This window comes from Drosophila teissieri, chromosome 3R, assembly GCF_016746235.2.
Source record: "Drosophila teissieri strain GT53w chromosome 3R, Prin_Dtei_1.1, whole genome shotgun sequence".
Taxonomy (NCBI): domain Eukaryota; kingdom Metazoa; phylum Arthropoda; class Insecta; order Diptera; family Drosophilidae; genus Drosophila; species Drosophila teissieri.
The window spans coordinates 3377344-3403641 of NC_053032.1; the positions used below are offsets into that span (position 1 = coordinate 3377344).

Genomic DNA, 26298 nt, shown 5'->3' on the forward strand with positions numbered 1-26298 from the left:
CGTTGAAAACCTTTTTTGAAAACTAAGCACACCCATGGCCTTATTTGCAATAGAGAAAATATGGTCTGAAATTTTAAGTAACCGAAGAGCCCCCATTTAAAGTGTAAGTCTCGTGTCTTGGGTTGAGACGACAAACGGTGACAATTGGAGCCATTTAAGTTTTAGTACTTTATCACGGCACCATATTTGAAAGATATCTATATTGGATTGTAAGTCCGAATAGCAAGAAATTACCCCTTATTGCAGGCATAATTTAATACTTATGCGTACATAAGTACAAGCGAACGTTTTAATACTAAGGAAAGGTTGTTAATAAATAAAGTAAAAAGGAGCAAACAAAGGTGGTTCCCTTGTGGGACGCCTGATGTGAAATACACCTGCAGGACTTGTTACAAGTCATATTTCTAATAATCGACCAAGACAGTTTCGAATATAATTAACTTGCGACAACTATATGGCGACGAAACCGTCAATAAAGTCGTGTTGTGCTATAGAGAAAAGGATATTCGATTTTGCTTCTGTGGACCACGTTGTGCCAGGTATCAATCGTTCCCTATCGGGCAGCTTATTTGATACGGATTGGATAGCGACAAATTATTTAGATATTCTGGGAATTCAGCTTTAAGCATATGTATTCAACGTTACGGGACTCATCAAAAAGTATCTCTATTTGTGAATAATCTTTTTGCCAAGCCCACTCTAACGCCCATTAAGCGTAAAAAACTGTCAGTGTCGAAAAAGCTGAGTAACGGGTATCAGATAGTCGGAGAACTTGACAATAGCGTTATTTAACATTATTTTAATTTTATACTTAAAACTACGAAAAAGTATGCTTACAGCTCTTTGAAGTGACATGGAATGCAAGATTATGCAATTACCGTTAGGTGGTTTTGTACTGATCTTTTTTAGATTGTCCATTCTCTTAGTAAATTTGAAATTTAAATTGGCCTTTAAACTCAGAAGAATTGCAAATTGGAACAAAAAGGACGTCCGCCTTTGCTAACCAGCCGCGAACAGAAGTATTATTAGTTCTTTTTCTGTCGATACTGGACGCCGTGTCATAAAAAGGCAGACTATCATAGCAAAGTTACCCGCAAAAAACCTCTGAGGAAAGGAAAAGTTTATAGTCTGGAAAAAAAGCGGAAAAGCTTTCAAAATGGAAAGTTTTGTTGCCACGGTGAAATATGGAGGAGTCGGAATAATGATGTAGGGGTGTATGGCGAAAAGAGGCGTCGGAAACTTGACATTTATCGAGTCAGTCGTGGACAAAGGACTCTATATAAATATTTATACAACAAATTTGAAGGGAAAAAGTGCAACATTTTTTTACATATCAACAGAAATTAAAATAAAAACAAGAGAGAACGCTATAGTCGAGTTCCCCGACTATCTGATACCCGTTACTCAGCTAGTGGAAGTGCGAAGGCGAGTCTTCATCACTGACAGTTTTTGACGGTTTTGTGGGCGTTCGAGTGGACGTGGCAAAAATCGATAGAAATTTACAAGACTAATACAAAAATGAAAAAATATTAAAACATTTTTCAAAAGTGTGGGCGTGGCAGTTTTTGCTGGTTTGTGGGCGTTAGGGTAGGCGTGGCAAAAATTTTTTCTGCAGATCGATAGAAATTTACAATACTAATAAGAAAATGAAAAAATATCAAAACATTTTTCAAAAGTGTAGGCGTGGCAGTTTTGGGCGGTTTGTGGGCGTTAGAGTGGGCGTGCCAACATGAATCGACAAATTTGCGCTGCGTCTATGTCTCTGAAGGCTGTATGCTTACTCTCAACTTTCGGTTCCTGAGATCTCGACGTTCATACGGACGGACAGACAGACGAACAGACGGACGGACAGACGGACATGGCCAGATCGACTCGGCTATTGATCCTGATCAAGAATATATATACTTTATATGGTCGGAAACGCTTCCTTTTGCCTGTTATATACATTTCAACGAATCTAGTATACCCTTTTACTCTACGAGTAACAGGTATAATTAAAATAATAAGACGAGTTTTTTGGAAAATCGATATATATTTACATAACTAAAAATAAAATAAAAAAAAATTTCAACAAAATGTAAAAACTGTGGGCGTGACAGTTTTGGCTGTTTTATGGGCGTTAGAGTGCGTCTATGTCTCTGGAAACTGCATGCGTAATTAACGTTCACGGACGGATATACGGACTGACGGACGGAGAAACATGGCCAGATCGACTCCGCTATTGATACTGATCGAATATATATACACATTATATGGTCGAAAACGCTTTCTTTTACCTTTTGCATACTTTTCAACGAATCTAGTATACCCTTCTACTCTACGAGTAACGGGTATAAAAAGAGAGAACGCTATAGTCGAGTTCCCCGACTATCAAATACCACTTAGTCAGCTTGTGGAAATGAAAGAAACTTTTATATTTTTCTGGCATATTGTTCGATATAGGTAAAAATAAGAATTAATTGGGCGATTCAGTTTTGGGCGCCTTGTGGGCGTTAGAGTGGGCGTGGCAAAAAGTATTTTGGCAAATCGATAGAAATTTAGAAGACAAATACAAAAACGAAAAAATATCAAAACATTTTTCAAAAGTGTGGCCGTGGTAGTTTTGGGCGATTTGTGGGCGTTAGAGTGGGCGTGGCAAAAAGTTTTTTGGCAAATCGATAGAAATTTACAAGACTAATACAAAAATGAAAAAATATCAAAACATAATTAAAATAATAAGACGAGTTTTTTGGAAAATCGATATATATTTACATAACTAAAAATAAAATGAAAAAATATCAAAATATTTTTTAAAAGTGTGGGCGTGGCAGTTTTATGCGGTTTGTGGGCGTTAGAGTGGGCGTGGCAGCATGAATCAAACTTGCGCTGCGTCTATGTCTCTGGAGTCTGTATGTTTAATTTCAACTTTCTAGCTTTTGTAGTTCCTGAGATCTCGACGTTCATACGGACGGACAGACGGACATGGCCAGATCGACTCGGCTATCGATCCTGATCAAGAATATATATACTTTATATGGTCGGAAACGCTTCCTTCTGCCTGTTACATACTTTTCAACGAATCTAGTATACCCTTTTACTCTACGAGTAACGGGTATAAAAAGTCAGTTGTTACAGTTATGCACTGGGGTTATACATATTATTATTATTATTATTATTATTATTATTAGTCCGCAGCCCTTTTGATTTTAGCTCCGTTATGCGATTTGGCATACTTTGGGAATAGCGTAGCACCATTTCAGGAGGAATAGCGTACCAGACGTCCTTTGTTCTTTCTCACAGCTCCATCATTCCACTTGGAGGGACTGAATATTTTGCCAGTTGGGATTTTACATGGCTCCACAAATTTTCTATGGGATTCATATCAGGAGATTGCGGTGGCCACTTCAGCGACTAAAAATTTTGCTTTCCCATCCAATTTCTTACCAAAATCGAAGTGTGTTTGGGATCATTGTCTTGCTGAAATATGCATTTTTTAGCAGCAATACCCTTATTTAGAATTACTTTTGGAATATTTTGTTGCAAAATGTTTAAATACTGTTCCTTTCGCATTATTCCTTCAATTAACACCAAGGGACTATCTCCGTTTGTGTATATACAGCCCCAAAACCATTATTGATCCGCAACCGTGCTTCACGGTTTGCTTCACGTTACTTGGTGACTGGACTGTGGGATCTCTAGTCCAATACCAAGAGCGTCCATCTGACTCGAAACGATTAATTTTTGTTTCATCTGACCATATAACCTGAAAAACCAATTTTTGTAAATGTTTTAACTTATTATTTATGACTAGTTAGTCTTGTAAATTTCTCTCGATTTTTCAAAAATCTTTTTGTCACAAACAACCAAAAACTATCAGTGTTGAAATTTCTCACGTTCAACAGCTGAGTAACGGGTATCAGGGAGTCGGGGAACTCGACTATAGCGTTCTCTATTGTTCTGGAATATTAAATTGGAATATTCATATATTGAGTGAACGCTACAGTCGAGTTCCCCGACTCTCTGATACCCGTTACTCAGCTAGTGAAAGTGCGAAGGAGAAATTTCAACATTTACAGTTTTTGGCGGTTTGTGGGCGTTAGAGTGGGCGTGACAAGAAGTCAATAATGAAAAAATCAATGAAAAAATATCAAAACATTTTTCAAAAGTGTGGGCGAGGCAGTTTTGGGCAGTTTGTGGGCGTTAGGGTAGGTGTGGCAAGTTGTTTTTCTGCAGATCGATAGAAAATTTATAATATTAATAAAAAAATGAAAAAATATCCAAGCATTTTTCAACTTTGTGGGCGTGGCAGTTTGTGGGCGTTAGAGTGGGCGTGGCAACATGGATCAACAAACTATGTCTCTGGATCCTATATGATTAATCGCACTAGCTTTTATAGTTCCTGATATCTCGACGTTCATACGGACGGACAGACAGACGGACGGACAATGACAGATAGACTCGGTTCCTGATCAAGAATATATATACTTTATACATACATACTTTTCAACGAATCTAGTATACCCTTTTACTCTACGAGTAACGGGTATAAAAATTATAGGAATGTGACTTGCAACACGCGAAGCTTGTTTATAACCTTCTTTTAGTCTGTCAGTTTTCAACGCAAAATAGTCTTTGAGATAGGGCTATAAGCATAAAACATTTCCAAAAAAAAAGCTTCCTTTAATTGCAGGTATTTGACATAAATCGGAAAGGCCAGGTCGGTCCAATCAAATAGTTGAAATGGGAATAATCGGAAAGTGAATGGAAAACAGGAGAGAACGCTATAGTCGAGTTCCCCGACTATCTGATACCCGTTACTCAGATGGTGGAAGGGCGAAGGAGAACACTGACAGTTTTTAGCGGTTTGTGGGAAAGATTTTTGGGAAATCGATAGAAGTTTACAAGACTCACCATAAATGAGAAAAATATCAAATCACTTTTCAAAAGTGTGGGCAATATGATGGACGTAACAAAAAAAATTGTTGGCAAATTAATATAAATTTACAATACTAATCAAAAATGGAAAAACTTTTTTCAAATGTGTTGGCGTGGCAGCATTAGACGGTTTGTGAGCGTTAGAATGGGCAAAAACAAGTGTGGGCGTATCAGTTTTGGGCAGTTTGTGGGCTGCTGATCAAAAACATATATACTTAATATGGTTTGAAACGCTTCCTTCTGCCTGTTTCCTGCCCCCTTATTTTCAAGGAATCTATTATAACCTTTTGCTCTACGAGTAACGGGTATAAAAATATACCTCCATTGTGTTTGATCATAAATTGTTCATATTATCAGTTACAGTTTTTCCTAAATATATAATTACTTCGGCTTGCCAAAGGTATATTCTCTTTCTATTAGATTTTAGACTTGGCACAAAATCGTGGTTTCACTTTTGTCGAAGATAAATGCAGAGATAGAGATTGGTACAAGCATGTGGGTAACGTTTAGTAATTGATAAAAATAACGTTGAAGTAAAGTAACCCGTATTTAAACCTTTGTACCGCTTATTGTGTGGCAAAGATCGTAGCCCTGTTGTCGCCATTTAGGGATTGGTCTTCCGTATAAGATGTAGTGTAAGGAAAGCGGGTGTAGTATTAACAAAACATTCTGCTTCAGCGGAACCAGCACTCTGAAAAACTTCAAAAGTAAAAATTTCTGCGACCCGACTTTGGAGCGGGAGAAAAAAACCGGGATCTTCGGGAGAAAATTGTGAATCAAAGCCATATGTAAGTTGTTCTGGTGTTTAGAGTTTTCGCGGACACATTGTTACTAGACCTGGCGCTTAATAAAATATTATACAAAAGTCGACCCCTGAAACCAAAAAAATAAAAAAATGCTCGCTAAGAGAAAACAATTTATTATACCCGTTACTCGTAGAGTAAAAGAGTATACTAGAATCGTTAAACAGCATGTAACAGGCAGAAGGAAGCGTTTCCGACCATATAAAGTATATATATTCTTGATCAGGATCAATAGCCGAGTCGATCTGGCCATGTTCGTCTTTCCGTCCGTCTGTCTGTCCGTATAAACCCTGTGATCCATAAAAGTACAAGCTTGTTTCAGATGGTTGCCACGCCAACAAACCGACCAAAAATGGCACGCACACACTTAAGAGGTGTGATATTTTTTCCATTTAATACTTGTCCGACCGTCTAACTGTCCGTCCGTATGAAAAATGTCCACACTTTTAAAAAAATGTTTTGATGTTTGTACCTTATTTGTTAGTCTTGTAAATTTTAATCGATTTGCCAAAAAACTTTCTGCCTCGTCCACTCTAACGCCCACAAAAAGACGAAAACTTTTACGCCACTTGGAAAAAATTAAGATTTTGTTCCTTTTTTTATTTTTTCCCAATATTTACCAATATTCAACAAAATGCTAAAAATTCTCGTTCCCACTCGCACTAGCTGTGTAACGGGTATTTGATAGTCGGGGAACTATAGTATTCTCTCTTGTTCTTTTTTGTAATGTTATTTTATAAAATTTAAACAAACTACATAAAATTAGGACTAGAAATATAAGAACAAACATTAGTAAACATGAAAAAAAGCAATGCGTTGAATTGTGCCATATAATGTGCCATATAATGTATACAAAAATCTATAAACCTACAAATCTTTAAGAAACGTAGATCTGAGGTTTTGATTGTTATGAACATAACATACAAAATCGATTGCCTTGAACCAAAAAACTATTTGTAGATGCGTCAAGTGACACGCGCTAGAATCTGCCTGTAAATCTGAAAAAGCAGTTAATGAAACATTAAATATTTGCCTTGTAGCCCACCTAATTCTTTAAAAACCGGTTTCTATGTTAATAATCCCAATGACTAGTCAGACAACAATCGCACAGAGTTCTCTGTTGTGATAATGAACAATGAATTCGTTATTTATAGCTAGATTAACTTAAGAAACAGTTCTCCCAATTCATCGCAACTTTGTTACTTAATTGAAGAAGTTTACTCTTTTGCGAACATTGCTACGACGACGATATTTGAGTTGGCAATAAGTCGGTTTTCACTGAACTAATGGATGGGTAGTGGGAGTGCGATAGGAGTATCCAGAAGTTGCTGTCGTCGAGATGGGTGGATGTGTTACCGAAGTGGTGGTCCCTATTGTGATCCCTGCAGTGGTACTGGCTGGTAGCTCGGGATGTATAGTGGGGATCGGCGTTTCGACAAAACCTTCTGTTGTTGTCGAGTAAAAAAGTTGAGTAGTCCTACTAGATTCATCCGGAACAAAGTCTGTGTTTACCTCGGTGGTATGGTGTGGCACGGGCTGTTCGGTGGTGCTAGTGGCGCTTGTGGGGCCGAAAAACTTTACAGACTTATTAAAACCAATACGGAAGCTCCCGGAAGGAGATTTGGCCTGTAGCACGCTGTTCAACAGTTGAATTTTTGAAGATATAAGGCTGGAGATGAGCTGGGTGGTGTCAGGCGATGCTCCCACTGCATTCTGGTAACTGCCACTGGAGTAGCCTGAAGAGAAACCAGTAACAGTTAAGTTTGTAATTTACTCCAAACGACAAATAATATACCACCGCTGGGACCAAAAACCTTAATAAGAACAGGTTTTCCTTCTGCCATGATGGCCCCACTGAAGGCGATAAGAACACAAATCGATATAGTTCTCATCATGCTGTTGGCGACTACTTTTTGACTAGTAGCCACAAATCTGCGTTCGCTTTTATAGCGTTATTTGAAAAAGTTAGTTGTTATTGTTGCCTTTTGTTGGCTCCAGCTGAATGAGACTTGTACGACAAGCAGTTCGCTTTATGTTAGACCTCAAGTGGTTAGCATATGTACATACCGGTGCGTCTAGGTGAGGCCACCGCTGTTATAAGGTGGTAAGTATAAGGTAAGCGAGCGAGGAGTTATAATTTATTGCTAATGCTTTTAGTTTTTTGTCTGAAACAACAATCAAACAGCTATATTGGGTTTTATAACATTTAACTTAAAACTTATTTTCAATTTTATTCATTAGTTTTTTATGGATCTTATCTCAGTATTTTTAATGTTTTTTCTATTGTATATAAATAAACTAAATAGCTTCCACATAGATTCCGATAGACCCTGTGGCCTAGCTTTTCCCACATAATAGTGACGCTGACTTCTTGACTGACATTAAAGGCAAACTACTGTCTGGGTTTGCAAATTCATTCCACATACATTCCTGCCCAGAATTAAAAGACACCCCGAAAATATTAGTTTTGACCCTCGCAGGTTGATGGAGAAGCACAGTACAACAAAATCAAGTATGCAGAATGAAAGCTTTGTAAATTCTGCTTAAATTGAGATCTTCTTATCTCTGATTGCATCTTTAGTTTTCAATCAGCAGTAAAAAAGCACAAAAGCCCGATTTTCGGCATGCCTGCAACTGTATTAAAATTATACGACACAGTTCGATTATTACGGCTAGAAAGGAAGATTTTATTTATAATAATTTTGTTTATATTTCACTTATTAATTTAATTAATTTGTTAAAAACTGCCGCGTGGAAGTTCGTTAACCGACGAGGAAAAAGGAAGAATAAAAGCCTACAACGATGTTGGCTTTAATGTAAGCAAAATATCGCGGAAAATTGGACAAACACGTTGTGTTATCACAAAAATGTTGGAAAATCCGGATGGATATGTTGTGAAGCGTAGGTCTGGAAGAAAACCAAAGTTGTCCGACCGCGATAATCGTCGTATTATCGTGAAAGATAGCAATTCGTTTGCCTCGTGCTCCACACTTGCGACAAGTTGCAGTAAGCCTTTGTCACGAATGACTGTTTGGCGGACGCTGCAGTCATCGGAGTGCATTGTGAGACGAGTCTTAAAGAAGGCTCCGTTCTTAAGACCGCACCACAAAATTTGTTGAAAAAAACTTGGAGAGAAATTGGGCCTTTGTAAGCCATTTTGACTCTATTTTCATTTTACATCTTTGGTTAATAGTTTTCATTTAAATACATTTTTCTGATAAAAAAAAATGTAATCTGGACGGCCCAGATGGATTTCGACACTATTGGAGGGATTGGATTGGATTTACGCAAGGAACATAAGTGGTGTTCGGTGGCGGTGGCGGATCCGCAATAGTTCACTTCTTCTGGAACGCTGGCTTTCACAAGCTTACGATTGAATAGTGCAGAATTTATGCAAGATAATGCTTCAATACACCGGAGCAGAGAAGCCATTACTTAAGCGGACCATTGATTTTAACAGTCCGTATGAACGTCAAGATCTCAGGAACTATAAAAGCAAAAAAGTTGAGCCTTAGGCTGCAGACTCCAGTGACATAGACGCAGCGCAAGTTTGTCGATTCATGTTGTCACGCCCCCAGTGACAAACAAGTGTTACTGTTTTGTTTATTTATTGGTTAATTTCAAACACTTGAAAGATGATGTCGACACCGATGCGTACGTTTTTATATAGAGGCAAAATGTGACTATAGCTAAGCTTTGGATCGTCAGACGATTATGCTAGCTTAAGATATAAACAAGTTACAGTTAGGAGTTAGAAATTTTGAAAAAGTACTGGGCAAGCTCTTGCAGCGGTGAAAAGCGAACAAAGATAAAGAAAGATAAAGGGTGCCTTGCACGCGCGCATACAGGGTGTCTCGTTTCCAAACATATTGCCCCCCCTGAACGGCTGTTCAGCACAGAGGCAGTGGAGCAATTTTGACAATAGGGCGCTTATATGAGCCGTGGGCAGTCTTCACCGTTACGACCCGGACACTGTCGTCCAATCTTGCGTGCACTTCGGTGATCCGTCCAAGGATCCATTTAGAGGGTGGTAGATTAGTCTTCTTGAGTACTACCAGTGTGTCGATCTTCAGATTGTCGTTTTCCAAATGTCATTTTGTGCGATCCTCAAGAGATGTCAGGTATTCCGTATGGCACCGTTTACAGAAACCTTGGACCATGGCTTTCAGCTGATTCCACCTCTCCAATCAATTGATTTGCATATCCAGACGACAGGGTTAAGGCAATGCAGTTTACGTAGATCCAGTCAACAAATCAGCTTTCCGATAGTTTTTATTAGTAACTGGAATATGCTAGCGCGTCTCCGGCAAGGTACGATTTTAGATAATAAAATTGTGTAGCGTTGTGTTTTTCCTTCTATGCTTCCAGATCGTCATCAGGGCTCTCCCAATCGGCTTCCGACTAAAAGGCATACAGCTCTTCCGAGAGCCATACTAACCGCAAATAATTTTCCTGTAGTTGCGCCAGGCGGAGTTAGAAATTATGGAAAAGTACTGGGCAAGCTTACGCAGCGGTGGGATGCTCGCATTTATTTCGCTGATAAGCGAACAAAGATAAAGAAAGATAAAAGGTGCCTTGTTCGCGAGCGTACAGGGTGTCTCGTTTGGAAACACTATTATTCGTCACATTATTCGCAAGTTTGTTGACCGATGTTGCCACGCCCACAAAACGCCCAAAACTGCCACGCCTACACTTTTGAAAAATGTTTTGATATTTTTTTATTTTTGTATTAGTCTTTTAAATCTCTATCGATTTGCCAAAAAAATGTTTGCCACGCCCAAAAAGTTGCCACGTCCACACTTTTGAAAAGTGTATTAATATTATTTCACATTTTTGTTAGTCTTGTAAATGTCTCTCGATTTGCCAAAATACTATTTGTCACGCCCACACAAACCGTTAAAAACTGTCAGTGTTGAAGAGTCTCCCTTGCACTTCCACTAGCTGAGTAACGGGTATCAGATAGTTGGGGGACACGACTATAGCGTTCTCTCTTGTTATACCCGTTACTCGTAAAGTAAAAGGGTATACTAGATTCGTTGAAAAGTATGTAACAGATACAAGGAAGCGTTTCCGACCATATAAAGTAAATATATTCTTAATCATGATCAATAGCCGAGTCTATCTGGCCATTTCTGTCTGTCCGTCCGTCTGTCTGTCCGTATGAAGGTCGAGATCCCAGAATTTATAAACGCTAGAAAGTAGAGATTAAGTATGCATTTTCCAGAGACATAGACGCAGCGCATGTTTGTTGACATATGTTGCCACGCCCACTCTAACATTTGGAAAATGTTATGATATTTTTTCAGTTTTGTATTTGTCTTGTAACTTTCTATTGGTATGCCAAAACTTGGTTTGCCACGTCCACTTTAACACACACAGACCTTCACTCACCGCCCAAAGTTTTGAAAAATGTGTTGACATTTTTTCCTTTTATTTCTGTTATTTATTTCCCCTTGTAAATTTCTGTTGATTTTCCAAACAAATTTTTGTGACTATCACTATCACGCCCACAAACCGCACAAACTGCCACGCCTATACCTTTGAAAATGTTATGAAATTTGTGCAGTTTGTTATTAATCTTGTACATATCAACCGATTTGCCAAAAAACTTTTTGCCACGCCCACCCTATCGCCCATAAACTACCCATAACTGTCACGCCCACACTTATGAAGGATTATACAAATTTTGTTTAACTTAATTTTTTTTGTCTGTTTCTATCAATGTGCCAGAAAAATGTGAAAGTTACTGGCTCGCGATTCCGCTAGCTGAGTAACGGGTAGATGATAGTCGAGGAGCTCGACTATAGTGTTCCATCTTGTTTTTACTTTGTTATATACCAAAAACGTATAAAAAGTATAAAAGTGTAAATACGTTTACCACTCTTTTTTCATATTTATATATTTTTTTTGTGTGGTATGCAATCTCTTTAGTTTTTAAGCTTCCTTTTGATTGATATAGAACTCTTAGGAAAAATTTACATTTCTTCTGGTTTATAACAACCTTACCTAGTGCGCTTAATAAATGTTTGGAATTTAGTGCGGCTAATGAAATGTTCCCTCCGACTATTCAAATGTTTAGGCCTGCTTGCCTTTTTCATCCCGAAAAACACAAGTATTAGATTGCAATAAACAAAATTATAAGAATCTAAGAGCACTTGTATCCAAGAGCGACTGCACTTGAATCCAAGAGAAATGCAAAGACAATTAAAGTCAGCAACTCAAAAGCTCTCTCTCTCTTTATTTGATCAGATCCCTAAAGTCTAAAGTCCATATTAGAAAAGCTCAACACCGAGGCTTGAACGTCAATCAAATCAGAGTAATTATTAGAGTCCAGTTTGAGGCCTAATTATAATCGGTCGGTGTTCTTCTCAAGAATAAATATTGTAATCATTCAGTAAAAATAACAGTCGGTAGGATCTGTTAAATAAAGAGTCCCTTTAGTACGGTACTGATCCATTGAAGGATGTAGGATAGGATAGCACAACTACCTATCCAGGATCGGCGAATTAAAAACAGTGATTCTAAAATTATTTTGAGATCCGCAATACGTGAAAGTAGTATTCAAGAAAAATCCCGTGTGGTCAGTTTAAAAGAAAATCCCGTGCGGTCGGAAACAAAATTAATTAAAATTTTTAATTTCGTAATTTAAAACCAAATTTAAAATAAACTCCGTGTATCCAGAAACATATACAAATACACCATGGCAGTTCAACAACTTTCGGAATCCCACCTAAATCAATTATTGAATCAAATTAAAGAACTGAACTACTACGATGGCACACCTGGCAAACTGTCTGTGTTTGTTAACCACGTCGAGCAGCTACTTAACTTATACCCTACCCAAGATGCCAGGCAGGCACATGTTATCTACGGAGCAGTAAAACGCTTAATAGTGCAGCATTGGAGGTCGTGACACAAGAAAGAGTAAATACATGGCTGGATACAAAGACGTCCCTGGCGATGGCATTCAAGGACCACAGGCTCTACATAACACTTATAAGACAACTGGAGGATACGTCATACCCCGGAAGCATCTGTAGGTTCATCGAGAAGCTCGAATCACAATATTGCATTATGTTTGACAAGCTTGAATTAGAAAGCGACCCTGTCGATAAATCAAATTACACTGAAATGTTAAAGAGAACTGTTACATCCGTAATAGATCAAAAATTGCCGGATAGAATTTATATGTCATTGGCACGCAAAGATATCGATACTATTTATAAACTAAAACAAGCTTCAATGGAGCTAGGCCTCTATGACGCCAGTCCAGAAAATCAGCGTTCTAATAGATCAGAAGGGAACAGACGCAGGAACAGGGGAAATCATAGTCAAAAATATTACAATAATAGAAACCACAATTACAGCAATTATTATTCTGGAATGAATCAGAATAATAATACGCAACCTCAAAATTCGAATCAACCTACGACAAGTTAAAATCAGTATTCCACTCGTCTCATACCGGGTAGTCAAAGGGGAAATTATTACACGTTTAGAAGGGAGTTAACACAACCCCAACAAAACAATCCTCTTAACAATTCCCTTAATTTTCAACCTCAAATAATACTAACGCTTAGGGGCAGGTAAAAAGGCAACGCGAGAGTCAAAGTGGCCAAAGCAGAATGGATGTAAATTTTCATCAAACTGCCTCAGACACTCAAGTGACACAGGAGGACGTACCAGTCCCCATGTGCGAATAGGTTATTATAATATCAATATCATAAGGAAAAGTGTTGAAAAAAAAGAAAAAGAAGACAGTGTATACCATTAAAGGGGCAATACAATTAAAGAGAAGCATAATCATGAAGCCCACTCCAGTATGTCCGTCTGTTCAGAAATTCTATATCCACAAATTTTTCGACAATTATGATTTCCTGTTAGGTGGAAAGTATCTAGAGGATACTAAAGCTAAGATAGATTATGATAACGAGACGGTAACTCTAGGTTCAAGAACTTTTAAGTTTTAGTATAGAAAAAAGAAGGGCGAGACCGCATTTAAATGCCTCGACCCACAGCAAAAGGATAATTCAGCTCCAGTGGAGGAAATCAATCCAAAGATGCAAAAAGTTAAGACATTAAAACAAAGCATCAACAACAAAAGAAGGAGACCGCATTACCAAAATGCCTCATTTCAAAAGTTATAAGTGACACAGTGGACAATGATGTAACACATCTCGATCCTATGCCCGTTGACAACGATATAGTCAACTTCGCGATCAACAATGAGTTACGCGAATGTAACGAGTATGGACTCGAGCATCTAAATGTAGTGGAAATTGAATGTTTAAAGAAGGTTCTATACGAATATAGAGACATTCAGTACAAGGAAGGCGAAAATTTGACCATCACAAGTACTATTAAACATGTCATCCAGACTCAGCATAAGGATCCAGTATACCGTAAACCCTATAAGTACCCCCAAAGTGTTGACCAAGAAATCAACAATGAATTAAAGAAATGATAGAACAAGGGATCGTTCGCAAATCGAAGTCCCCTTATTGTTCTCCTATTTGGGTGGTCCCCAAGAAGGCAGACGCCTCTGGGAAACAAAAATTTAGGTTGGTAGTTGATTACAGGAATCTCAACGAAATAACTGTTAATGACAAATTTCCCATTCCTCGAATGGATGAGATATTGGATAAATTGGGTAGATGCCAATATTTTACGACCATTGATCTAGCTAAGGGTTTTCACCAAATCCAGATATACGAAAATTCTATTGCAAAAACTGCTTTTTTAACTAAGCATGGGCATTATGAATATACACGTATGCCTTTCGGCCTAAAAAATGCTCCAGCAACTTTTCAGAGATGTATGATTAATCTTTTGGAAGATTTGATCTACAAAGATTGTTTAGTCTATTATATTTCTAAAGAAAGCCTTTGAGAAACTGAGAGATGCCAACTTGAAATTGCAGCTGAAGTTGCACAAATGTGAATTCATGAAAAACGAAACTGAATTCCTGGGACATATTGTCACAAAAAATGGCAAACAAACCCAAACAAAACTAATGCAATCACAAATTTTTTGTTACCTAAGACTCCTAAACAGATAAAATCATTTTTGGGATTATGTGGGTTCTATTGCAAGTTCATTCCTAACTTTGCCAAGATAAACCCATGACCCTCAAACTAAAGAAAGGTGCTGTAATAGATATCAAATGTAAAGACTACATCGAATCATTTGAAAGACTAAAGGTTTTGATAACTTCAGATCCGATATTAATCTATCCTGATTTTTCAAAGCCCTTTTCTCTAACAACTGACGCTAGTAATGTAGCTATTGGTGCAGTGCTATCACAGAACCATATGCCCGTTTGTTATGCCAGCAGAACGCTGAACGAACACGAAATCAACTATTTTACTATTGAAAAAGAATTGTTAGCTATAGTTTGGGCGACAAAATATTTCAGGTCATTCCTATTCGGCAGGCCATTTGAAATAATGAGTGATCACAAGCCATTGGTATGGCTCAATAATGCCGAATATGAAATTACAAAGGTGGAAAATCAAACTTAATGAATTCGATTATAAAATAAAATATCTTCCAGGCAAAACAAACTATGTCGCGGATGCTTTTTCCCGCACAAAGATGGAAGAAGTCATGGTTGGCGAAGTCGCAAACAGCGCAGACGCAACTATACATAGTGCTAATGAAGATAATTTAAATTATATATCCATAACGGAGAGACCAATCAATTTCTTCTCTAGACAAATAGAGATAGAAAAAGGCGACAGTGACACAACAAGTGTAAGCCACTTTTTTCAAAAACTAAAGATTAAAATAATCTATAAAGAAATGAGACTTGAACTCGCCAAAACCCTCATTAAGGAATATGTGTGCACCAAGATAAGCGCAATTTACTTCCCTAATGATGAGGATTTTCTGATCTTCCAGAGTCCGGATAGTCAAAAGCTAATTCAAAATATTATCAATGAATGTGAAATCTGTAATCTGGCAAAAACAGAACATCGAGACACAAAATTGACATATGAAACAACACCAGAAATATTTAACACAAGAGAAAAATACGTGATAGATTTTTATCTCACGGGAAACCAGATCTTCCTATCTTGTATTGATATTTATTAGAAATTTGCCTCACTAGTTGAAGTAAAAAGTAGAGATTGGCTAGAAGCGAAAAGAGCCATTACTAAAATATTCAATGATATGGGAAAGCCTCAGGAAATTAAAGCGGACAAAGATTCAGCTTTTATGTGCATAGCTTTGCAAAACTGGATAAGATCCGAAGGCGTACAAATTTCTGTAACAACCAGGAAAAATGGTGTATCTGATATAGAAAGATTTCACAAGACCGTAAATGAAAAGCTAAGAATCATAGGTAGTGAACAAAATATTGAAGATAGGTATACGAGATTCGAAACAATCTTATACGTCTATAATCATAAAACTAAACATAATAGTACCAAACGATCTCCGGCAGACATTTTTCTATATGCAGGCAGTCCAGACTTTAATATACAACAAAACAAAATCGATAAGATCAAATATCTCAATAAGAATAGGCATGATTTTGAAGTTGACATATAATATAGACAGGCTCCACTCGTAAAATCACCAATCCATTAAAAATGACAGGAAAGATTGAACAAGTGGACAGTAAACATTTTGAGGAAACAAACCGCGGCAGGAAAATCGTTCATTATAAATCTAAATTCAAGAAACAAAGAAAGATTAATACGAACAAATACGATAATTCCAGACCAAGTACGCAACATATTTCTAATAATGCTTAGTTGCATGTTACCACTCACCACCATGGTCAAATACAGCAATATGGAGGTAAACCCAATAAGTGCGAAGAATGGATATATTATATTCCAAACCGGAACGATGGAAATTCCAACCAGCTACGAATACCACTATTTGAGTATAAACATAACAAAGACAATGCTTATGTTCGAAAATCTAGTAGCCGAAGCAAACGACTATCCCAATGTACCTCAGATACCATATTTAGTCAATAAACTAAAACGGGAAATAAATGGATTAAGAATTATTAGCAGAAACAAAAGAGGTCTTTTGAACGTAGTAGGGAAGGCATATAAAAACATATTTGATATATTAGACGAAGACGACAGGGACGAGCTAAAGGAAAAAATTAATAACATGTCAGAAGACTCCGTGAAAACCCATGATCTAAACATGATTATCGATGTAATCAACAGCGGTATAGACATAATTAATAAGCTCAAGGTGGAAAAAGAACAAAACCAACAAATTGCGATACTGATATTTAACCCTCAGCAGTTTACATAATACATAGAAGATATCGAATTAGGTATGCAATTAACCAGATTAGGAATCTTTAACCCAAAATTACTAAAAGACGATTATTTGAAACACGTAAATTCGGAGAAAATGTTAAAGATAAAAACATCAACTTGGCTCAAGACATCACGAACGAAATTTTGATTATATCCCACGTTCCTAGCGTGATCACTAAAGTTCCGATATTTCAAATAAATTCTATATATTCAATAACCAAGTATTTCATAAAGATACAGATAAATTAATATTCGACAAATGTATTGTTGGACTTATCAAACAAGAGCAAAATCAGTGCAAATACATTAAAACCCACAGAAATTTCCAAATAAATTATATAGAACCAAATATACTTCTATCATGGAATATTCCTGAAACAATTGTCAACCAAGATTGTACAAACAACAAAATATTAATATCAGGAAACAACATCATTCAAATTAACAAGAGAGAACGCTATAGTCAAGTTCCCCGACTATCTGATACCCGTTACTCAGATATTCGAAGTGCGAAGGAGAGTCTTCAGGACATACAGTTTCTGGCGGTTTTGTGGGCGTGGAAAAAGGTTTTTTGGCAAATCAATAGAAATTTACAAGACTAATACAAAAATGAAAAAATATCAAAACATTTTTCAAAAGTGTGGGCGTTGCAGCTTTGGGCGGTTTGTGGGCGTTAGAGTGGGCGTGGCAACATGAATCGACAAACTTGCGCTGCGTCTATGTCCCTGGAGTCTGAATGCCTAATCTCAACTTTCTAACTTTTGTAGTTCCTGAGATCTCGACGTTCATACGGACAGACGGACATGGCCAAATCGACTCGGCTACTGATCCTGATCAAGAATATATATACTTTATATGGTCGGAAATGCTTCTTTCTGCCTGTTATCTACTTTATAACGAATCTAGTATACCCTTTTACTCTACGAGTAACGGGTATAAAAATTGTACCATGCAAATAGACGAATTCCTAATTTCTAATAATCTGGCAGATTTTACTGAAGCGATTTATATCACCAACAATGTTACACGTTTAGAACCAATAGATCACTTACAAACGAGAGAAATGATAAAATTCAATGTAAAACATTACAGCTTTTTTCAAATTATATGCATTACAACTTTTGTCATCATGATAATTAGTTTGAATCTGTATTTAGCATATAAGTTTTAAAATATACCTAAGAAAATTATTGTTAAATATTGTAAACAAAAAGAAGAACATCCGCACCTTGAAACTAATGTCAAGGAAATAATTTAACCAGAAAACAATATTACGATATACCCAAATTTAACGACCTGAGGACAGGCCAAATTCAATGATTGGGGGAGTGACATATCCATAAGTCCCTAAGACTTAAGCACATGCCTACATAACACACATACAACATGTACACCCAAACACACCCTACACTACTCTGGATGTACCCAACTGATAACAGATAAGAATAAGACTGTCATATGATCCTCAAGACAAGGTTGAGTGGAAAAACCCAAACTCCTGAAAAGTCACCAACTGGTAGACTAAACATTCGTTGCCTAAATTAAACATTCCTCGTTTAAGCCTTTGCACCATCGTCACGTTCCCAAGTTCAATGCTCGGACTCGCAATCCCGAAAAACAGAAGTATTAGATTGCAATAAACAAAATTATAAGAATCTAAGAGCATTTGTATCCAAGAGCGAATGCACTTGAATCCAAGAGAAATGCAAAGACAATTAAAGTCAGCAACTCAAAAGCTCTCTCTCTCTCTCTTTATTTGATCAGATCTTTAAAGTCTAAAGTCCATATTAGAAAAGCTTGTAACCGAGGCTTGAACGTCAATCAAATCAGAGTAATTATTAGAGTTCAGTTTGATGCCCAATTATAATCGGTCGGTGTTCTTCCCAAGAATAAAAATTGTAATCATTCAGTAAAATAAAATTATATTTCTTTTACATATGAGTATTGCGATTATTTAATTATATGTACATATGTACTTTATATGGTCCGAACGAATCTAGTATACCTTATAGCTAGAAAGTTGCGATTAAGTATGCATACCACACTCATAAAACTGCTTACCCTAAATCGCCCAAAAACACTTTTCGCCTGTACATTCAGAAAAACGTCGTAAAAAAGGATCCAACTAACATGCTCTTAATTTAAGAAAAATTAACCATAAAAATTGAGTATAATTTGGTTTACTTTTAGGATTATGTACTTTTTTTTTTGAGTTTAGAAAAATGATCATACAATTATGATGATTTGTCCTAAATATAGGGCGAGAGTTTCGTAATTCTAGGGTCCTATTTTCCTTGTTTTAGGGTAGATTGACTAGGGTTTTAGGGTAGAAGGATAGGACACAATTTTCTGAAATGTATGGCGATTTTATTTGCATTTTGGGGTGAATTCCACTAAATTTAAGGTGCACTTTTCTAAAATCAAAGTCAATTTTTAAAAAAATTAGAAAAATAGCTTAAATTGAGGGAAATTTGAAAGACCTGAATATTAAACAATATTTTCTAAATTATTCCCAAATAAAACGATGTATTTTTATTTCTATATTTTTATTAGATGCATTTTTTTATATATTATTATATATTATTATATATATATAATATAAATATATATTACATAAAAATACTTAATCATAGAATTTACTTTAAAATAAAACTTAGGGTTAATACATATTTTATTATATTATATTTGTGTTATTGGAGGAAATTGTGCGAATACTAAAGAAAACATACAGAATGATATTACTTAAATTGTTTGCCGTTTCTCCAGAATTTCTCATCGCAGCTTGTCCCACTTCAATAAATTACGCATTAAGATGAAAGAAAAGGGAAAAAGGGAATAAATATATAACCTTAAGTTATAATACATACAAAAAACCTTATTATTGTTTTATTATTTATGTATTGATATACATCAAATTTAAAGATTACTTGTACTTACCAGAAAGAAATTTTAGGGAAGGCTTTGCCTCCCATTTCCATTCTCCATGTCTGCTGTAATGTACTTGTCATCACAACAATTAATGCACAAATAATATTCCCGAAAGTTCGAAGAAAACTGAGAACATATCTATGTGCTCTTTAAGAATATAGTGAAATGCAAAACAAGAACAAGAGAGGCTTCTCTCTCTTTTTTTTTTTTGGTTGCTTTTATTTATGGCCAAACATCCTTAGTTTGAGGGTAAATTACCCGTCGATTTAGAAAAGTTTTGGGATTAAATACATACAATTCGCTCTTAATTTTAGGGTAGATGCGTTAACAAGCATTGTTGTGAATCTAGCATTTATTGCAGCTCATAATAAATCAGCTGCCGACTTTCCCGTTTAAAAATAATTCACTTGAAAGTATGTAAACAAGGCACCGGCACATGTGCACGATTCGCGAGGACTGAATGAGGCCACGAGGCAAGACAACGACGTTTGTTTCGTAATTAAGCACATTTTAATATGACGCATAATGCCATAAAACTAATGCATAATAATACAACGCATCTGAGTAAGCAGAGCCCTAATAGTAGGTTTTCTTCGCGTTTAGAGCAGGAAACTCTGCGCGCCAATGGGGTATCCTATGCAAACTGAGTATGAATTCGCTGACATTTCTTAACTCTGGTAAAACAGAGCTTTGTGTTCCATGGCTCATTGTGAAGTATGTATCTTGTTGACTTATTTTGCCAAATTAACAGGGGAAAAATACGCGCAGGAACACGTGTTCTCATGGTCGGAACATTTTTAAGCAGGCAACGAAAGGATGTCCATGTGTATTTTTGGTAAATTTCTTTAATAAATTTATACTCGTTTTTGAAAAAGCTAAAAGGTATTCTATATTAGTTAACAGTGTGTACCATAAAGAAGGCAATATTTTTATGTCCGCCTGTCTGACCAAAGACAATAGAATAATTATCATTTTAATGTCTTTGGTATGACACTATGGACGTCGGGGTCCTGGACACTATAAGCGTTAGAAATTTAAGATTAAACATGCAGACTCCAGTAATGTAAATATATAATGTGCAAATTTGTTTCAGAGCTCTAACGTCCACAATCCGCCCCAAAATTGTCACACCCACACTTTTAAAAATATATTAATATTTTTTCATTTCATTATTGTTTTTCCAAATTTCTGCAATATGTTGAATTTACTCGTTATTACTTCAGCTAGTTGAGTAAAGGGCATCTGCTAGTTGGGAAACTCGACTATAGGGTTCTCTCTTGCTTTAACTTCTGATATCAAACAATGACTGCTCGGTTTGTTGGAGTTAGAATGGGCGTACATGTTTAACCTAGGAGTCAATCCATGCTTATTTCTAGCAAAAGGTCGAAAATGTCATGTGCATTCACTCCATACCACTTTCATACCAATTTTTCCTGAACCATATCATTTTTCAAAATCTTGGTATTTAACCCTTTACATTTTTAATTTATTAAATAGTACGAGTAGTTTGGTACGCTCACCACATCCGTCCGCAGCGATTACTTTTATAACGAATAATAATTGTTGTACGATTGTCTCTTTGCCATAAAAGTCAATTACAATAGGTAATAAGAGTAACAAATAGATTACGGTCCCACGAAAAAATTCAAAGTAGCTTTTGAGCAAATTGAAACTACCCGACTAGAGTTTTATATCCTTTTACTATTGCACGCACTAAAATTCAATTAATTTCGCCATCCGTTTTCAAAGCACCGTTTTCCGGTGCATGACAGTGAAACCCTTATAAAGCGTATTGCGGACCTTTTGGTATCTAAGCCTTATTCTGCTGCTGGATTTCAATAATTGATAATCGATGACTGTTGCATGGAGTCCTCTCGTAAATAAGAGTGTACGGCCATTACGTGGATAGAATTGGGGATATGCTGCATTCCCTTTGTGCCCTCACTCTTTGCAGATACGCTTGCATCGACTAGGGCTTACCAACGCTATGGATTAAAGTAGACTTTAATTTACAAAACCAATGACAAGTTTTATATAAGATAAATTAATCACTCGAGTTAATCCCATAGGAGTTACTTTCTACAAGTTTACTGTAGTTTCTGATTGCTTCCATCATGTTTACTGTGAAGAGAAGTTGTTTTAAGCAAACATAATGTTGAGAAGATAACCACAATTGTGTTTGCTTACGAAGGCATATAAAAAAACTGGAAAAAAAACGCTTTTTTAAAAAAGCTAGTTTCAATTTAACTTTTAGTCAATTTTATTAGTGCGCACTATAAAAATCCATATGACAATTTTATCCTGTATGCCGTGTTTAAATTGATGATTAAATTGTGTCTTTTGTTATAACAATATTTTATCTGCACTTTAAGCATGATAACGTGCGTTGCGGCCTGCAGCGCTTTTGTATGAGCCGAATAGAGATTAGTATGGATACGTCATGTACACAAGCTCAGACAATAAATTCCAGTGGTTGGACTCAATGAAATACAAGTACATACCTCTCGTTAAAAAGTGTAGAGAAGCGTTTTGAAAATAGAAGTTGTCCAATGAATCCTGTCAATGCTTTGTTACGGACCAAGAGTAATTTTCTTCTATATAAAGAGCGAACCAAAAAATTGTGTAGAAAATATTTACTTACAAGACTTCAACTTTTCTGTTTGTCAAAAGAGGGCTTACATAGAAACAAAACCAGAGAGAATGCTATAGTCGAGTTTCCCAACTATCTGATACTCGTTACTCAGCTAGTGGAAGTGCGAAGGTAAAATTTCAGCACTGAAAGTTTTTGGGGGTTGGTGGCCGTTATAGTGTGCGTGACAAAAAAAAAGGTTTGGCACTTTGAGAGACTAAGAAATGTGAAAAAATATCAAAACATTTTTCAAAATTGTAGGCGTGGCAGTTTTGGGCGGTTTTGTGGGCGTTAGGGTGGGCGTGAGAACATATGTCAACAAACTTGCGGTGCATCTATGTCTCTGGAGTCTGCATGCTTAATCTCAACTTTCTAGCTTTTGCAGTTCTTGACATCTCAGCGTTCATACGGATGGACGGACAGACAGACAGACATGGCCAGATCGAATCGGCTATTGATCCTGATCAGGAATATATATACTTTATATAGTCGGAAACGCTTCCTTCTGCCTGTTACATACTTTTCAACGATACTAGTATACCCTTTTTCTCTACGAATAACGGGTATAATAAGAAAATAATGATGCTGTTGAAGCATTCAAAAACTATGTTTTGGAGGTGTCTCAATCGGAGTGGAAAAAGTGCTTCGAAAATTGGTTTGAGCGCATGCAAAATCATGTATAAATCATGATGGAAAATATTTTGAAAAACAATAAAACCATTTTCGTTGATAAATATTCGTATTTTCACTATTAGGCCAGAAATATATCTAGCAGCCCTCGTGTTGAGGTAAGCAAACGGTGAACAACTAATAATCTTTACTTCAAAAAAAAAGACCTCTTGGCGAGATAAAACACAAGAGAGCATCCTTTATATATATAATTGTAGTTGTGATATCAATTGATTTTTGACGAAAAATTGTTTTGCCCTTGGCTCTATGCACTATATAAAATTTACTCATTCGGACCATCTTATCAAAATATCAACTGGTGTTTCCTATTAAAGCGGATCGAATGAGTGAAGGTAATACAGACAAAGTCAAAGATGTTGATGCTTCAGTATCATCTACACATCAATCAAGCCATCAATTCGATTACTATTTTGGTTCGGCATGAAGTGTCCAAGGCCATGGAAAAGCAGTCTGACCAGCGAATTTACACGGAGGTGGTTTAAATTAAAATAGTCAAATACGCTTTGGAGGAAACACAAGCGAGTTCGTTAAACTGGATGATTCAAAGGATATCGTGCACAAGCTAATCGCACGAAATCTCGTCCAATCTCTCATTGAAAGCAATGCCAAGCTAGTTCAGGAGATTATTGTTAAGATTCTGGTTTTCAAAGAGAAGCTTAAAAAGATAACAGAGCGCATAGCTGAAGTTGAACAGATAGTGAATGGAAATCTAAAAGCTATGAAATATTTGGGTTTTCAAAAAACGGAAAAAGGAAATGGAGTGACTTCGATTCAAGCTACTTATAATCTGCCTTTTATCGATTCCTGGTTAATTAAGAACTCTTATAAATCTAGATTGTCACCTCTCCGGAACATCATTCCGAATACAGATATGAAAAGTGGTCTATTTTCAGATATGGAGAGATGCCTTTCTAATGAATAAAGGGGTTTACATATAACAAGCTCATAGCTAAGTTTAATAAGCAGCGTAAGCAGAATAAGGCGGGTTTACCAAGCACTAAAGGATTGTCGGATGAGGTACTCCAAGCAGCTCCTTTATTAGTAGGGACTTGCAGTTCCAGGTGCCTGAGAGTAGGCAGTTCCAAGCTAACATTCTTTATTATTGAAAATCGTTATTGACGCTACAGCTAAATAGAAATTTCTACCAATATTCCAGAAAATTTTGAAAATTCTTGTTGGCACTTCCTTTTGCTAAATTACGGGTAACTGATTTTTTTTTCCTTAGAAAGTTTCCATTTTGTCGCATTTGTGAATTACAAGCACATGCTCTGTAAATGCCCGTCGCTTCTGCGATTTGCATACAAAATATATATAGTCCCTACTACGGACTGACACTTAAGTAAGGAAGATTATAAAATATGGTCCCCACGATAACAAAAGAAATTAACTAGGCGGCCACGTTGGCAATCGTCCCGTCGCACACGCACAGGCGTACCTGACTGCCTTCAACGACAAGGACACGCCTCTGGCGAAGAAGCACAGTCTAACTGAATAGAATTTAATATTTAAAGAGCTTTAATGAAATCGTTTTGCGTCGAGGCCGCTTTCAATTTGATTTCTCGGCCTTCGCAGCGCCCACCTGCTTACGTAGAAAATGGAATTTTATGAGCTTCGTGCATCAAAATTTAAGCAGAGCAGCTCATTTATGGTGGAAAGTGTGGCCCTTTAAAGTGATATTAACCGGAAAACAAAATCATTCGAAGGACTAAAGGCATTGCTGATAGCATGCCAAAAATACACGCCCATTAGGATGGGTGTAGTGAGTTGGTTATTTGCGTTTAGCTGGACGGCGTATAAGGGATGTTCATGAAATTTATGCTTCGATGAAACTCAAAGTTAGTTTTTTTTATTTATTGGAGCGATAGCCAACAATTTAAAGAAATTATTCACAGTAGACTAACTTCTTTGCTAAAGGCCAAAAATAAATTCGTTAACCCATCATATTCAACCACCGAGTATCGAGCTGGAATTAACGGTTACCCATCCCGGTAACTATCCACTCCGGTGCTTGCACCGAGCTAATTGTCTCTCTTATTTGGGCCATGCCGACGTTGTCACCCCGCGGCAGTTAATCATTTTGTCTTCGATTTACTTTTTCAAAAAGAATTTTCTCCCTCCTTTACGTTAGGCTACTTTGCCGAACCAACAAGCCCATTACAGTGTTATTATGACTAAAAGGCATTTTTATGGCTTCCTTGACACTATATTATACATTTTTGCTCCTGTAAAGTACAGATGGGGTTCCTACATCCAACATAGAGAATATATTTCGTATCCGCGTAATGACAAAGAGCACGAAGCGACTGAACCAATCCTACATATACTCGAAGATATTAAAATCTGCTGTGGTTGTCCGACCATAATGATACACCAATGATACTACAGGTGTTACACGAGCACAACTTTAGTGGACTAGTAGTACGAAAACTGGGACGTACATATGTACGTACCGGAAAAATTAATAATACATTTTAAAAATAATATGAATATTAATCATATGAAAAGAAAATGTTTTTCTCCGAAAGTGTAGGCACTTTAAAACGAATAAAAGAGGGAGTAAGGGAGTATCCTTATTAATTAAGGCTAATATGAAATAAAAATAAAATAAAATATGAATATAAAATATGAAATAAAAATAAAAAAAGTATAAAGAATGTGCTACATAACGAATAACCATAAAATGTTTTATTACAATCTGCATGCCCAATCTCAACTTTCTATCTTTTATAGATCTTGAGATCTCAAACTTCAAACAGACGGACAAGTTTGTTTACGTTCGATGTAAATTTCTATCGATATGCCAAAAGTCTTTTTGCCACTCCCACCCTTACGTCTACAAACCGACCAAAACTGCCGCGCCCACACTTTTGAAAAATGTTTTGCTATTTTTTCAAATTTTTGTTAGACTTGTTAATTTCACTCGATTTGCCAAAAAACTTTTTGCCACGCACACTCTAACGCCCACAAACCGCCAAAAACGGTCAGTGTTAAAGCTCTCCATCGCACTTTCAATAGCTGAGTAACGGGTATCAGATAGTCGGGA

General features: G+C 36.6%; 1 protein-coding gene across 2 annotated transcripts; it reads right to left on the reverse strand.

Moving 5' to 3' along the window:
• Positions 1 to 6966: 6966 nt before the first annotated feature.
• Positions 6967 to 7626, reverse strand: LOC122621689. Of its 2 annotated transcripts, XM_043799640.1 has the most exons (3): positions 7513 to 7626; positions 7230 to 7453; positions 7060 to 7162 (listed from the first exon to the last, which is right to left on the reverse strand). In XM_043799640.1, the coding sequence occupies exons 1-3, from the start codon at positions 7610 to 7612 to the stop codon at positions 7088 to 7090; spliced, it is 399 nt and encodes a 132-aa protein (XP_043655575.1). In that variant the 5' UTR covers positions 7613 to 7626; the 3' UTR covers positions 7060 to 7087. The 2 variants fall into 2 exon arrangements, with proteins under 2 accessions (XP_043655574.1, XP_043655575.1); XM_043799639.1 differs by having other exon boundaries at positions 6967 to 7453.
• Between the last annotated feature and the right edge of the window lie 18672 nt (positions 7627 to 26298).

Excerpts from the sequence above, each read along its gene's own strand:
- LOC122621689 (XM_043799639.1), bottom strand. The coding sequence starts at position 7,612 with ATGATGAGAACTATATCGATTTGTGTTCTTATCGCCTTCAGTGGGGCC. Across the intron at positions 7,454-7,512 it reads GGTTTTTGGTCCCAGCGGTG|GCTACTCCAGTGGCAGTTAC; the intron begins GTATATTATTTG and ends GTTTCTCTTCAG.